Source organism: Prunus dulcis, chromosome 2 (assembly GCF_902201215.1).
Source record: "Prunus dulcis chromosome 2, ALMONDv2, whole genome shotgun sequence".
Taxonomy (NCBI): Eukaryota; Viridiplantae; Streptophyta; class Magnoliopsida; order Rosales; family Rosaceae; genus Prunus; species Prunus dulcis.
The window spans coordinates 22,746,461-22,757,232 of NC_047651.1; the positions used below are offsets into that span (position 1 = coordinate 22,746,461).

General features: G+C 35.4%; 2 protein-coding genes across 3 annotated transcripts; one reads left to right on the forward strand and one right to left on the reverse strand.

Annotated features, from left to right (window-relative positions):
• The first annotated feature begins 299 nt into the window (after positions 1-299).
• LOC117618896 (transcription factor ICE1-like) lies at positions 300-2,112 on the forward strand. Of its 2 annotated transcripts, none has more exons than XM_034348658.1 (4): positions 300-578; positions 1,195-1,329; positions 1,461-1,634; positions 1,757-2,112. In XM_034348658.1, the coding sequence occupies exons 1-4, from the start codon at positions 501-503 to the stop codon at positions 1,850-1,852; spliced, it is 483 nt and encodes a 160-aa protein (XP_034204549.1). In that variant the 5' UTR covers positions 300-500; the 3' UTR covers positions 1,853-2,112. The 2 variants fall into 2 exon arrangements, with proteins under 2 accessions (XP_034204549.1, XP_034204550.1); XM_034348659.1 differs by having other exon boundaries at positions 323-578; positions 1,464-1,634.
• Positions 2,113-2,885: 773 nt separating this feature from the next.
• On the reverse strand, positions 2,886-4,495 carry LOC117618895 (BTB/POZ domain-containing protein At3g56230). Its single transcript, XM_034348657.1, has 3 exons — positions 4,337-4,495; positions 3,552-3,728; positions 2,886-3,413 (listed from the first exon to the last, which is right to left on the reverse strand). Exons 1-3 carry the CDS (start codon positions 4,493-4,495, stop codon positions 2,958-2,960), a joined length of 792 nt encoding a protein of 263 aa, XP_034204548.1. The 3' UTR covers positions 2,886-2,957.
• Between the last annotated feature and the right edge of the window lie 6,277 nt (positions 4,496-10,772).

Consider the following 10,772-nt stretch of genomic DNA (forward strand, 5'->3'; position numbering starts at 1 on the left):
GGTTTATGCTAAATCCACATTTTTTGGAATCATTTGATTGATTGGGAATTTGTATGGTCTCCACATAAATGATATATCCAACAAATTAAGCAAACTTGTTTAGAAGCTGATTATGAATGATACAAAATGATTAATTATGTGCAATAATCCCAAGGATTACGAGGAATGTTTAACCCTTGCTGCTACATCATAATATTGCCAAAAACCAAACAATATTGAACCGTGCGAAGGGCATGTCAGTAATTACAGGCAGAATCTATTATCTGTTATACAATATTATTTAGTGAAAAAACTGAGGCAGTCATGTGCTGGGAAGCAAACAGGTGATCATATAGATTTGAGAGCTCCTCGCCCTCTTATAAAAGGCTTTCATCAGAGCTTTTCAGAGAGTTTGTAAGGAAGAGAAAGAGAGAGGCCAAGAAGAGAAAGCTGAGAAATCAGAAATTTATGAGATAAGGGAGGGAGAGAGGTTGAGAAGATCGAATCCGATATCCGTTTCCATGGTTTCTAGGGAGCACAAGAGGGCAGCACTTTATGAGAAGCTGCAGCTTCTTCGTTCTATTACTAATTCTCATGCTGTAATTCCCCTGCTGCATTCATTTCTCAGGCCTTTCCTTTATTCCATTGGCTTAAAGTTGCTTTCTGTATATATGCTTTATATACCAACCCAAAATTGTTTCCTAGTATTTTGTTCTTTTGTATAATTTATTGTTTCTTTTCCTTATAACACAAAATACGTGCAATTGGTTTCCTTTTTTCTTTTTTTTTTGTGTGTGTGACCTTACCTCCTCAAAATATCTCATTTTCTGCACTCTTGATTTCAAATACAGATGATGAATTTTTTTAGTATTTATAATATGAAACCAACTTATTTCTGTAATTTGTTAATTTAATCCGTAATTTATGACTTATCTCATTATTTGATTTTCAAACTGATGAGGAAATTAATCTATATATGTTTGTGTAATTTCCTAAATTTATATATCTCACAAGAGAGAGACTATTTGGAATCTATATGTATTGACCATAAAAGTTCTTACATGGCAGTATTTCTTTAATTATCTAAATTTATGAGAGCGTGTATATATATATATATATATATATATATATCGTCCACATAGGAGAATTTATGTATATATTATATATATACAACTTCCCGTTTGTCACAATTTTTGGTTTGTGCATGTGTGACAGCTAAACAAAACCTCAATCATAGTAGACGCATCAAAGTACATTGAAGAGCTAAAACAAAAGGTGGAAAGACTGAATAAAGATACTGCAAATGCGCAAACTAGTTCATCATCAAGTGACCAAACTCCATTGCCTGTGGTACTACAAATTCCACCTTCTTCATATCATATCTAAAACTTGATGTGTGAATATTTAATTAATTTCCATTTAGATGCATATATGAATTAATTGCCTAATTTGTCACAATTTGTATGTCCTTAAATTTTCAGCAGGTTACAGTGGAAACCCTAGAAAAGGGGTTTCTGATAAATGTGTTTTCTGAAAAGAGCTGCCCAGGTTTGCTTGTCTCTGTACTGGAAGCTTTCGAAGACTTGGGTCTTAATGTGCTTGAAGCTAGGGTTTCCTGTGCAGACAGTTTCCGGTTGCAGGCAGTTGGAGGAGAAGTAAGGCATTTCAATTCCTCTCTCTCTCTCTCTCTCTCTCTATATATATATATATATATATATATAATTGATTAGTGCATTAGACAGCAGCTAATAATGAGATAATTTTTGGATTAACGTAGAATGAGGAAGAAGGCGAAAGCATTGATGCTCATGCAGTGAAGCAAGCAGTGGCAGTGGCTATTAAAAACTGGAGTGAAAACAACGAACACGAGTAATCAAGATTCGGTTGCTATATAGCTAGAGCTAGCAATTTATATATCTTTGTGATGATGAAGATCATTTTCCACTTCCTCTTGGATTAAAAAAAATCCTCTCCTTTCCTTTCTTGATGTGGCTCTGCTATATAGCTAGCTAGGTTGGCATCCTCTCCTTTCCTTTTTCTTGATGTGGCTCTGCTATATAGCTAGCTAGGTTGGCATGAAATGAATTAATGTTGATCATCAAGGAATTAATCAAGCTTTAAACAACTTAGTTACGAGTACTTGATCAATCATATATAGCTAGTTTGCTCATCTTAATTACACTAGTAGTTCTTAAGACATGAAAAGACTAGACATTTAAGGGTGGTCAAAGAATTAGAATTTCAATCATGCCTTTGATGGAATGATGGCGATCAAGGACATTTCGCTGCATAGGGTGGGGTTGTGTGCTGCTGTTGGTTTTATGTCAACCCCACCACTACCCTGCTCCCAAAATAAAAATATGTAAATAATCCTAGTAATAATTAACTAGATCAATCATTTCGGAGATATTATAATTAATTTGGATGTTCTTAATGTATGTCAGTAATTAATTTGGATGTGAAAGAAACTACTCTATAAACCATGCCGATAAGTGAATTGTGTTGGTGCTGATTTTTTTGTGTCGTCCTTAAAACCTGCATGCATAAAGCTATAACAATAATAAAATCGATATAGAAGATTTTGGCTCCTCTGCCTGGCTCCTTGCGGTTTTGGGTAGAAGGGTGAGGGTTGTATTTTGGATTAGGTTGATTTGGTGGGGGTTTCTGTGTGGGCTTCTGTTTTCTGTTACTGGAGCTTGTTAGTGTTATATATATATATATATAGGTTGATGTATGCTTTGGGTTGTCTTATACATGGGCTCTGCTTAATCGGTAGTTATTTAGGGTTTGTATGAGAGTGATTTTGTAAAAATTCGTCGGTTCATAAACATTTTATATTAGAAGAATGTTGAATTTTTTATAAGAAATCTAAGTGATTCCAAGTACTTTTATAACCCATAAGCACTTTTAACAATTGATTGTACGGTAGTTTTGCAAATTTTGTCTAATTACAACATCATAAATAATTCCCTTACTAGCTAGGAAACTGAATTTCTTTTGGCATCCATCAATGATGCCCTTGAAATCTGTACACAAAGATGAGGATTCTTAAGTGCAAATGCATCATACTTAGCTGAGAAAACTATGTCGTGCATGTTTTTGACAATGAAGTCCAAGGCATTCTCCTTCAAAGTCAGGCACGAACAAACATCTGCAACCTCTAAAACATCAAGAGCATTGGCTGTGCTCAGAGACTCGAGCATATGGCGCTCACAAAGCTTCTGTAGGTACGAGATTCCGTATTTATCTGCTGCAAGGAACAAGGAGTAGACATGCTTGTTCATCTTTTCTTCATGCAGGTCCCCATTGTACAGGAACTCCAAGAGAGATTCAAGCTCTTCATGGTTCAACTCTGGCAATGTTACGGCGTCGTTTGGTGGAGCTTTGCACCCGTCTGAGTCTAGCATGTTGTTGAAGATTTCCGATCGTATTGCCTACAGTAAATTACAACAATGTAAATAATTAATGGTTCCTCATACATATATAATTAACTAATTCATCAAATAATTAAGTTAAGACAACATTACTAGAGAGAGAGAGAGAGAGAGAGAGAGAGAGAGAGAGAGAGTCACCAATAAGGCTCTATGTGCAGGTATTGGAGGCCCATTATCACCAGGGTGGAGTTGAATGTCTGTGTGAATTTGATCTCTAAATGCAACAACAAATCCACTTAGGAATTTAATCTTCTCATTGAGTTCCTCTGATGCATCCTTCCTATCATGCACCCATTTTGACACATTCTCCAGAGTCTGCAGCAGAAAAAGAAATTAGCAACACATCACAAAACGATACTATATAGAATTTTGTAGCAACATTTTTCTTTTTGTCTATAAGCTTTGGAAAAACTAAGATAGGATTATGTTGAGGGGTTACAATGAGAGGGTTCAATCCAAAATTCTAATTATAACTATGCACTGGATTGGACGGATGGTTATTAAGGACCTCCTCATTATAACTCATCATTCTAGGTCTTCGGAGATGTGACCAAAACAAGAAGGCCCAGAAACAATTTGAGAAAAAAGGCCCATAGAGATGTGGATCAATGAGGCCCAGAAAGCAATTTACTGGGTCCAGATATATAGGTGCCCATTAGAGACCCAAAGTGAAATTATTCTGCACCAGAAAAATTTGCCCATTCAAAAATAAAATACTCTTCAACGATGAAATGAGTGTTGTTGAAGCGAAGGACTCTTCCAACAAAGAATGTGATGTGTTAAGTTTTGTATGATGGCTTAATGTAAAAGTGCTTCCTAGTAATTATGAAATTAAGAGAATGATGAAACACTGAAATTCAAAGTATGCAAAACCCAAGCAATTAAAAGGAAGAAAGATGACGAAAGTTGAAACCAGAGCTTGCCTTGCACAAATTTGCTTTCTTCTCAGCTGATCCTTGAGCACTTTCAAGCTTGTTTATGAAGGAGATAACGCTACGGGCTCCCTCGTAGCATGTCAAGCATATCGTATTCCTTGGAGGCCTCAATATAGCCGGCATTGAAGTACAAATAGAACAGTCCATATCTGCCTGCCTTAGTCTCCTTAAGCCTGATATCTTTATGTATCAGAAACCTACAGCAAAAGCAAAAGCAAAGGAAGGAGGAGAAGCTGAATGTTTCTTCTTTTGAACGTACTCAATTTCAATCCAAGGCTTTTTCCAAGTTCCCCTGTTTATGCTAGCCAGAGTTTGTTGGACCTCACCATATCCCTAGTTAATTAATTTCAACAGCAACCATGATTGCCTAAAGTAGAATATTGCACTATTTTTTTGTCTTCGAGTGAATTGACCAAACCAACCTTGAAAGGATAATGCATGACCATGATGTAGGTGTTTTGGTTGGATGGTAGAATTGTCAGTTGGGGAATATTGGGAGGTTTTGGTAGGCCAGTCCTTTTGAGTGCATTTTAATTTAAGTGCTTAAACAATAATACCATGGGAATTGGCAAGTGAAGGAATCGGAATGTTAGGAAGAAGAAAAGGACTTTCCAACGTTACAAGTACAGCAAATATGTGCAAGGCAATCACGTCCCAGAAACTACAACTCTAAAGCTTCCTCAATTAGTCTTCATTTCGTTGACCCAAAAATAAGCCAGCCTGGCTGCTTTCTATACCACCTCCCAATATGATTGGCCCATTTATGGTTCATGATGCTCACTGGTGTTGTATGTATCTAGTCTCTAGCACAATTGATAAAGGACTTCGGCTTGGATGCATTGAGGAAGGGAAATTCGAATACAGCATCTCGGCTTGATGTAATTACAATTGTATTTTTGTGTTTTACATACAAATTTGTGAGCTAACTAATGTAGTGTTACGAAAGAGGTGAATCCAATTCATTATATGCAATGGGATAAACCAATATTGGTCTTCTTCTTATATATAAATATAAAGTAAATTTAGGTTTTAGCTATAAAAAAAATTTCACTTACGAAAAAAGCGAAAACTCCAAATATAATGTGTTAACCCTAAATATAATAAGAAATAAATCCAAAGATATGTTAACCCTAAATACAAAGATGTGTTAACCTTAAATATAATAGGAAATAAATCCAAACTACTATAGAAAATAAATCTCAATTACAATAGGACTAAGTTAATAGGTAAGTAACTAAAATTCTAATATAGTAAGCAACCAAAATCCTAACATAGTAAGGAACCAAAATCTAACTTAGTAAGGAACCAAAAACCAAACTAAACAAAGACTCGCCAATAGTTTACTCATTATAAATAGTACTCCACTCCAAACCCTAACACTAAGAGTTCAAAACCCTAACAGTGAGAGAAATAAAGAACGAAGGGATACGTAATAGCCAGATATAGAATGAAGGGATATGCAGTCATTATCTGAGTATTTACAGAGTCATCGCCAAGTGTGGAATGACAATTCTATTGTGGATAATTATCGCCGCATTATTCGGTAAGTATATCTAAAAATCTCACCCTTTTTTTTTTGGCTTATACTTTAAATATATTATGGCAATGGATCGAATCGGGGACGGGTATACAATTCCCATCCCCGTTTAGTATTTTCCCTCATTCCCGCCTTCATACCCCTAAGACTTAAATTGAGGATTCCCCATACTCACCTTCATCACTCGCCTCATTACGAAAATAAAATAAAATAAAAAGCTATTTTGTTGAATGAGAAAAAAGCACTATGAGCACAAAATATGTACCAATTCAATTTTTATTAACTAATAATCTAGGCTATTTAAAAATAAATAAATACATGTTCAATACATAATCATCATTATAGAGGTAGCACCACCATCACACATCTTAATGATATATTTATATGAAAAATAAATTATATATATATATATATATAGGGTTCAAGTTGGGGATTAGAATATCATCCCCGCCCCTTCTTATAGACCATACTTGAAAAATTCCATGTACTCGTCTCCATACCCATTTCCTATCCTTCATACCTGACCCATTAGGATCGAATTCCCGCCAAAACTCTTATTCGAGTTAATATAAGGGAAGTTTAAAATTCAAATCTACTGCAGCTGTGATCTTCTCCTAAACACATCAATACCTTTTTGTAATTAGATTTAGTTTTTCTAGTCTGAGTGGTTGGCGTAGGGTGCTTTATTGTAATTTTTTTTTCTTTCCCTCTTAGATACAATTTTACCTTCTTTTTTTTCTTACATATATTTCTAACATTGTTAACATGTACCCATTTTATAGGAATATTATTCACATATTTGCTGAATTGGAGAGGTACTTTGGACGGTGCAATTTGGATCTTGAGCACTTAACTATCGTTGATAATAAAGTGCAGCGTAGTTTTCGAAATTATGTTCCAAGAAGAACCAGGGGAAGATTGTGTAAGCTCCAATGCAAATTTGTAATTGAAAGAATCCTTGGTAAATATGATAGAAAAAAGGAGTTGAAACACTTTTATGAGATGGCTCAAATCCAAGGGTAAGGAAACAATTTAACTTTTTTTTGTTGTTGTTGGCTTGTTTTTCCTTTTATTGCTGTATTTTTAATGGATTAATTATATATTTTTGTTTCTAGTGTGACTTTGGCGGATTTGTGGCATCATCCCCTACTCATGACATGTGATTAGAGATATTATTTTCCGCATGAAGCCTTAATCAAACTTATGTGTGTGGAGAATTGGGAGACTGACTATGCAAATTACACGGAGAATCACATCCCATCTTACGGGAAAAGGAACATCAAAACAACCATTCAAAACTCCAAATATGCCATAGCTTTTGAGTCCGTTTATCACGAAACATATCGGTGGGAAGATGATTATCAAAATAACGCTGTGGTAGAGCTTACTTATTCAAAAAACATAGTGAATCGTATCGATACAAATTTGGCCAAGACCAATCAAAAATATTTGGTACGCACACATCACACTAATTACTTTATTTTAAATTCTTTTTAATACAAATATCTTAGATAGAAAGTATCTTAACATTTTTTTTCTTTTTATAGACAATGCATGAAGTGGAACAAGAGCTTACTTCATTGTTTCCGGAGCGACTTACAGAGTTATATCATTTTTTTGTTGTTAAGAAAAAGATTAGCATGTCCTTCTTACATAGTAGCAGAGGTGAGGTATCCCACTTCATTTTTTTTTATATTAAAATTATTTATGTAGTTCTCTCTCTAATTTTTCCTTTGTAATTCTGATCCATCATTTTTTTTTTCTTTGTTGTAGTTTGAAACAGCATCTTGATGATGGGGTCAGCAACATAAACAAACAAGAGTATTTGATATTTGGTATTGGGTGCTCATTATAGTCATATTTCTTCAAACGAGCTGTATGTATTTAGGGGGAGAGATAGAGAGATTTAAAACTTTCATATTTTCCTTTTCTGATATATTGGGATTGAATTTGAAAATCGTTTGCAAGAAAAAGGCTAACCCAATGAGTTACTCTATTTTTAACCCAATGAGTTACCCTACACATAACGAAATTACAATGCTTCTATATTATTGTCAAGAAGAACAACGCTCCCATTGCAATAAAGTCCATGAGGGAGAGGTAAAATACTGATAATCATAGTAGAAAAAGGGAGTCAGATTAAAAAACAAAAACAAAAAACAAAAGTAGAAACACTCTTAAAAAAGAAGAGCAGTCTCTCTACTTTCTTCATCTACTTGTATTATTATCTCCACATGGTCACTTGGTAATGCATGACCATGATATGTTAGTCTCTACATTTTCAATTTTTACAATAACGTACCCTGGTTTTTTAAATTTGTTACAATGTGTCTCCACCGTTAAGTTTTCATCAGATTTTTTCGTTAGTTGCCTACATAGCACTATAGGTCCCATCTAGACCCCATCCCTCTTCTTCCTCCCGATTTCTTTCCCCCCTCCTTCCTCCCACAAATTCACCGTCTTCAGGTCTGGGTGAAGAGAGAGAAAGAGAGAGAGTTTTATTTTTAATATTTTATTCATATTAACATCTGGGAGGAGGGAGGAGAAGAAATCCATGGGTTAGGGGGAAGAAGAAATTTGGGGGGTTTGGGGGGAGGAGGGAAGAAATTGGGGATGGGGTTCTGGGTTCGTGCGGGATGGAGATTGCGGGTGGTGGTCATTGGGTGTTATTGTATTGTTTTCATTTTTCTTTGTGTGGTCAACAGGTGTTTTAGCTTCTCTTTGCCCCTGGGTTGTTAATTGTGCATGTTTCTTAGAATAACTAGAACACCTAATTCTAGAATTCCAAGATTTTAAGTGACCCACTTGTCCACATAAATCCACAAAACATAGAAGATCAAGGCCACCAAATACGCAGAACATACCAGAAATCACAAAGGCATCCAACAATTTCACATCCCTAAAAACTTAAATACCCTTTACCCAAATATGTTTTAGTTATTATTTCTTTTGTGAATAATTATGTTTTAGTTATTATTTCTTTAGTGAATAATTAGTATTGAAGGGAATTAGTGTGTGAACTTGTTTTATTGGAAGCTTTGGCGCAACACATTCATTCTGGATCTTTGAAGTATGACGTGATCGATATGAGAAACTGAGTTCAGGTAAATCATGACATAATCATGCATTCATTATAGGATTCCTAGTTGGAGCTATTTTCAATCAAGTATTTTCATGTTAATCCTATTTTTATTAGGATTAGATTTTTTATCTTGAGATTACTTTCCATAGTTAAACTCTATTTTGATTTAAGTTAAAATATTATATTGATAATTGGATAAATGTTTGGCTGATGTGTTGGCGTCTCAATGAAGAGACCTTTTTGCATGATGTTTAGAAGTCTTAGTTGAATTGGTTTTGTGAATCCTTGTTGCATAGGAAGTGTACTCGCGTGGGCTTCTCTCAATTGAGAGAAACCTGCATGGGATAAAACCATTGTTGTTTTCTTTTGATCAGTGGCTTTTCAACGTATTGGTTTTTCTCTGAAAATATTGAGTTAGTTTTGAGAAAGCTTGCTGTGCTGATTTTCTTAGATAAGTCATCAAGTGTTCCTTGTTTACTTGGTGATTTATCAAATCCTCTCTTCCTTCATATTGCATTCATATGCATATCGGTGACTCATACGATTGAGGGCACAAAGACTGTGGTGGCAGTTTTCCTCCGGCGAGCTTGAAGCAATCGTGACCAGTATTGCGTTCAACATAAGGAGTGTCGAAGATCATCCCGTGACAGAAGTTGAGTTACGAAGAAGTCGGTAAACATTATCTAGAATGAGTCTAGGATAAGTGTGTGAGTACTTCTTGTAATCATCGTTCTATAGTGGATTTGAGTTGGACTGAGGAGTCCCGTGGATTTTCCCCAGAGGTGGGGTTTTACCACGTAAAATAATTCTCTGCGTGTTCGTTTATTTTAAGCTTTTCACATCTCAGGATTGATAACTCATATCAATCCTGCTTCAAAGGTTGATCATTATTTATTGCAAAAAAATTCGAATTAGCTTGTTTAACATTCTCCAGGCATATATATATAGATATCCTACAGGTATTTTCAATTGGTATCAGAGCAGGTTGCTAGACATACTCAGCAAGATCTAACATACCTTAGGATGGATCATGTCTCGGGCTCAATTGCACATCCACCATATTTTGATGGCAACAACTATGGCGCTTGGAAGGCCAAAATGAAGTCGTTTCTTTGGTCCTTAGATGAACGTGTATGGAGTACAATGGTTCATGGATTTCCTAAACCCACAAAGAAGATCGGAAAAGAAGATGAAGAAACCACAATCCTCAAAGCTAGAGAGGAGTGGACCACTGCAGAAGTCACACACAGCACTAATAATCAAAAGGGGTTAAATGCTTTATTTACTGCTGTCTCTTCAGATCAATTTGAATATATATCTGGTTGTGATACTTCTAAGGAAGCTTGGGATATTTTGCAGGTTACCCATGAAGGAACAGATACTGTCAAGGGAGCCAAGCTTCAAATGCATACTTTACAGTTTGAGACACTCATGATGGATGAGAATGAAACTTTTTCTGAATTTTATGCTAAACTGTGTGTAATTGTGAATGCTTGTTCAAGTTTAGGTGAAAAAATTCCAGAAGACAGGGTTGTAAAAAAGATTTTGAGATCCTTGCCTCAACGATTTCAACCAAAGATCACGGCTATTGAAGAGATCCGTGACTTGAACACCTTGAAAGTTCAAGAACTCATAGGGTCCATACAAACCTATGAGATGAAACATCTAGCCCCTAAAAAGAGCAAAAATGTTGCTTTCAAGGTTGTGAATGAAGAAGATGATGGGCATTCAAATGAAGATTGCAGTGATGAGGAATTAACGATTCTCACAAGACGATTCATGAACTTTCTCAAAAATCAGGATCC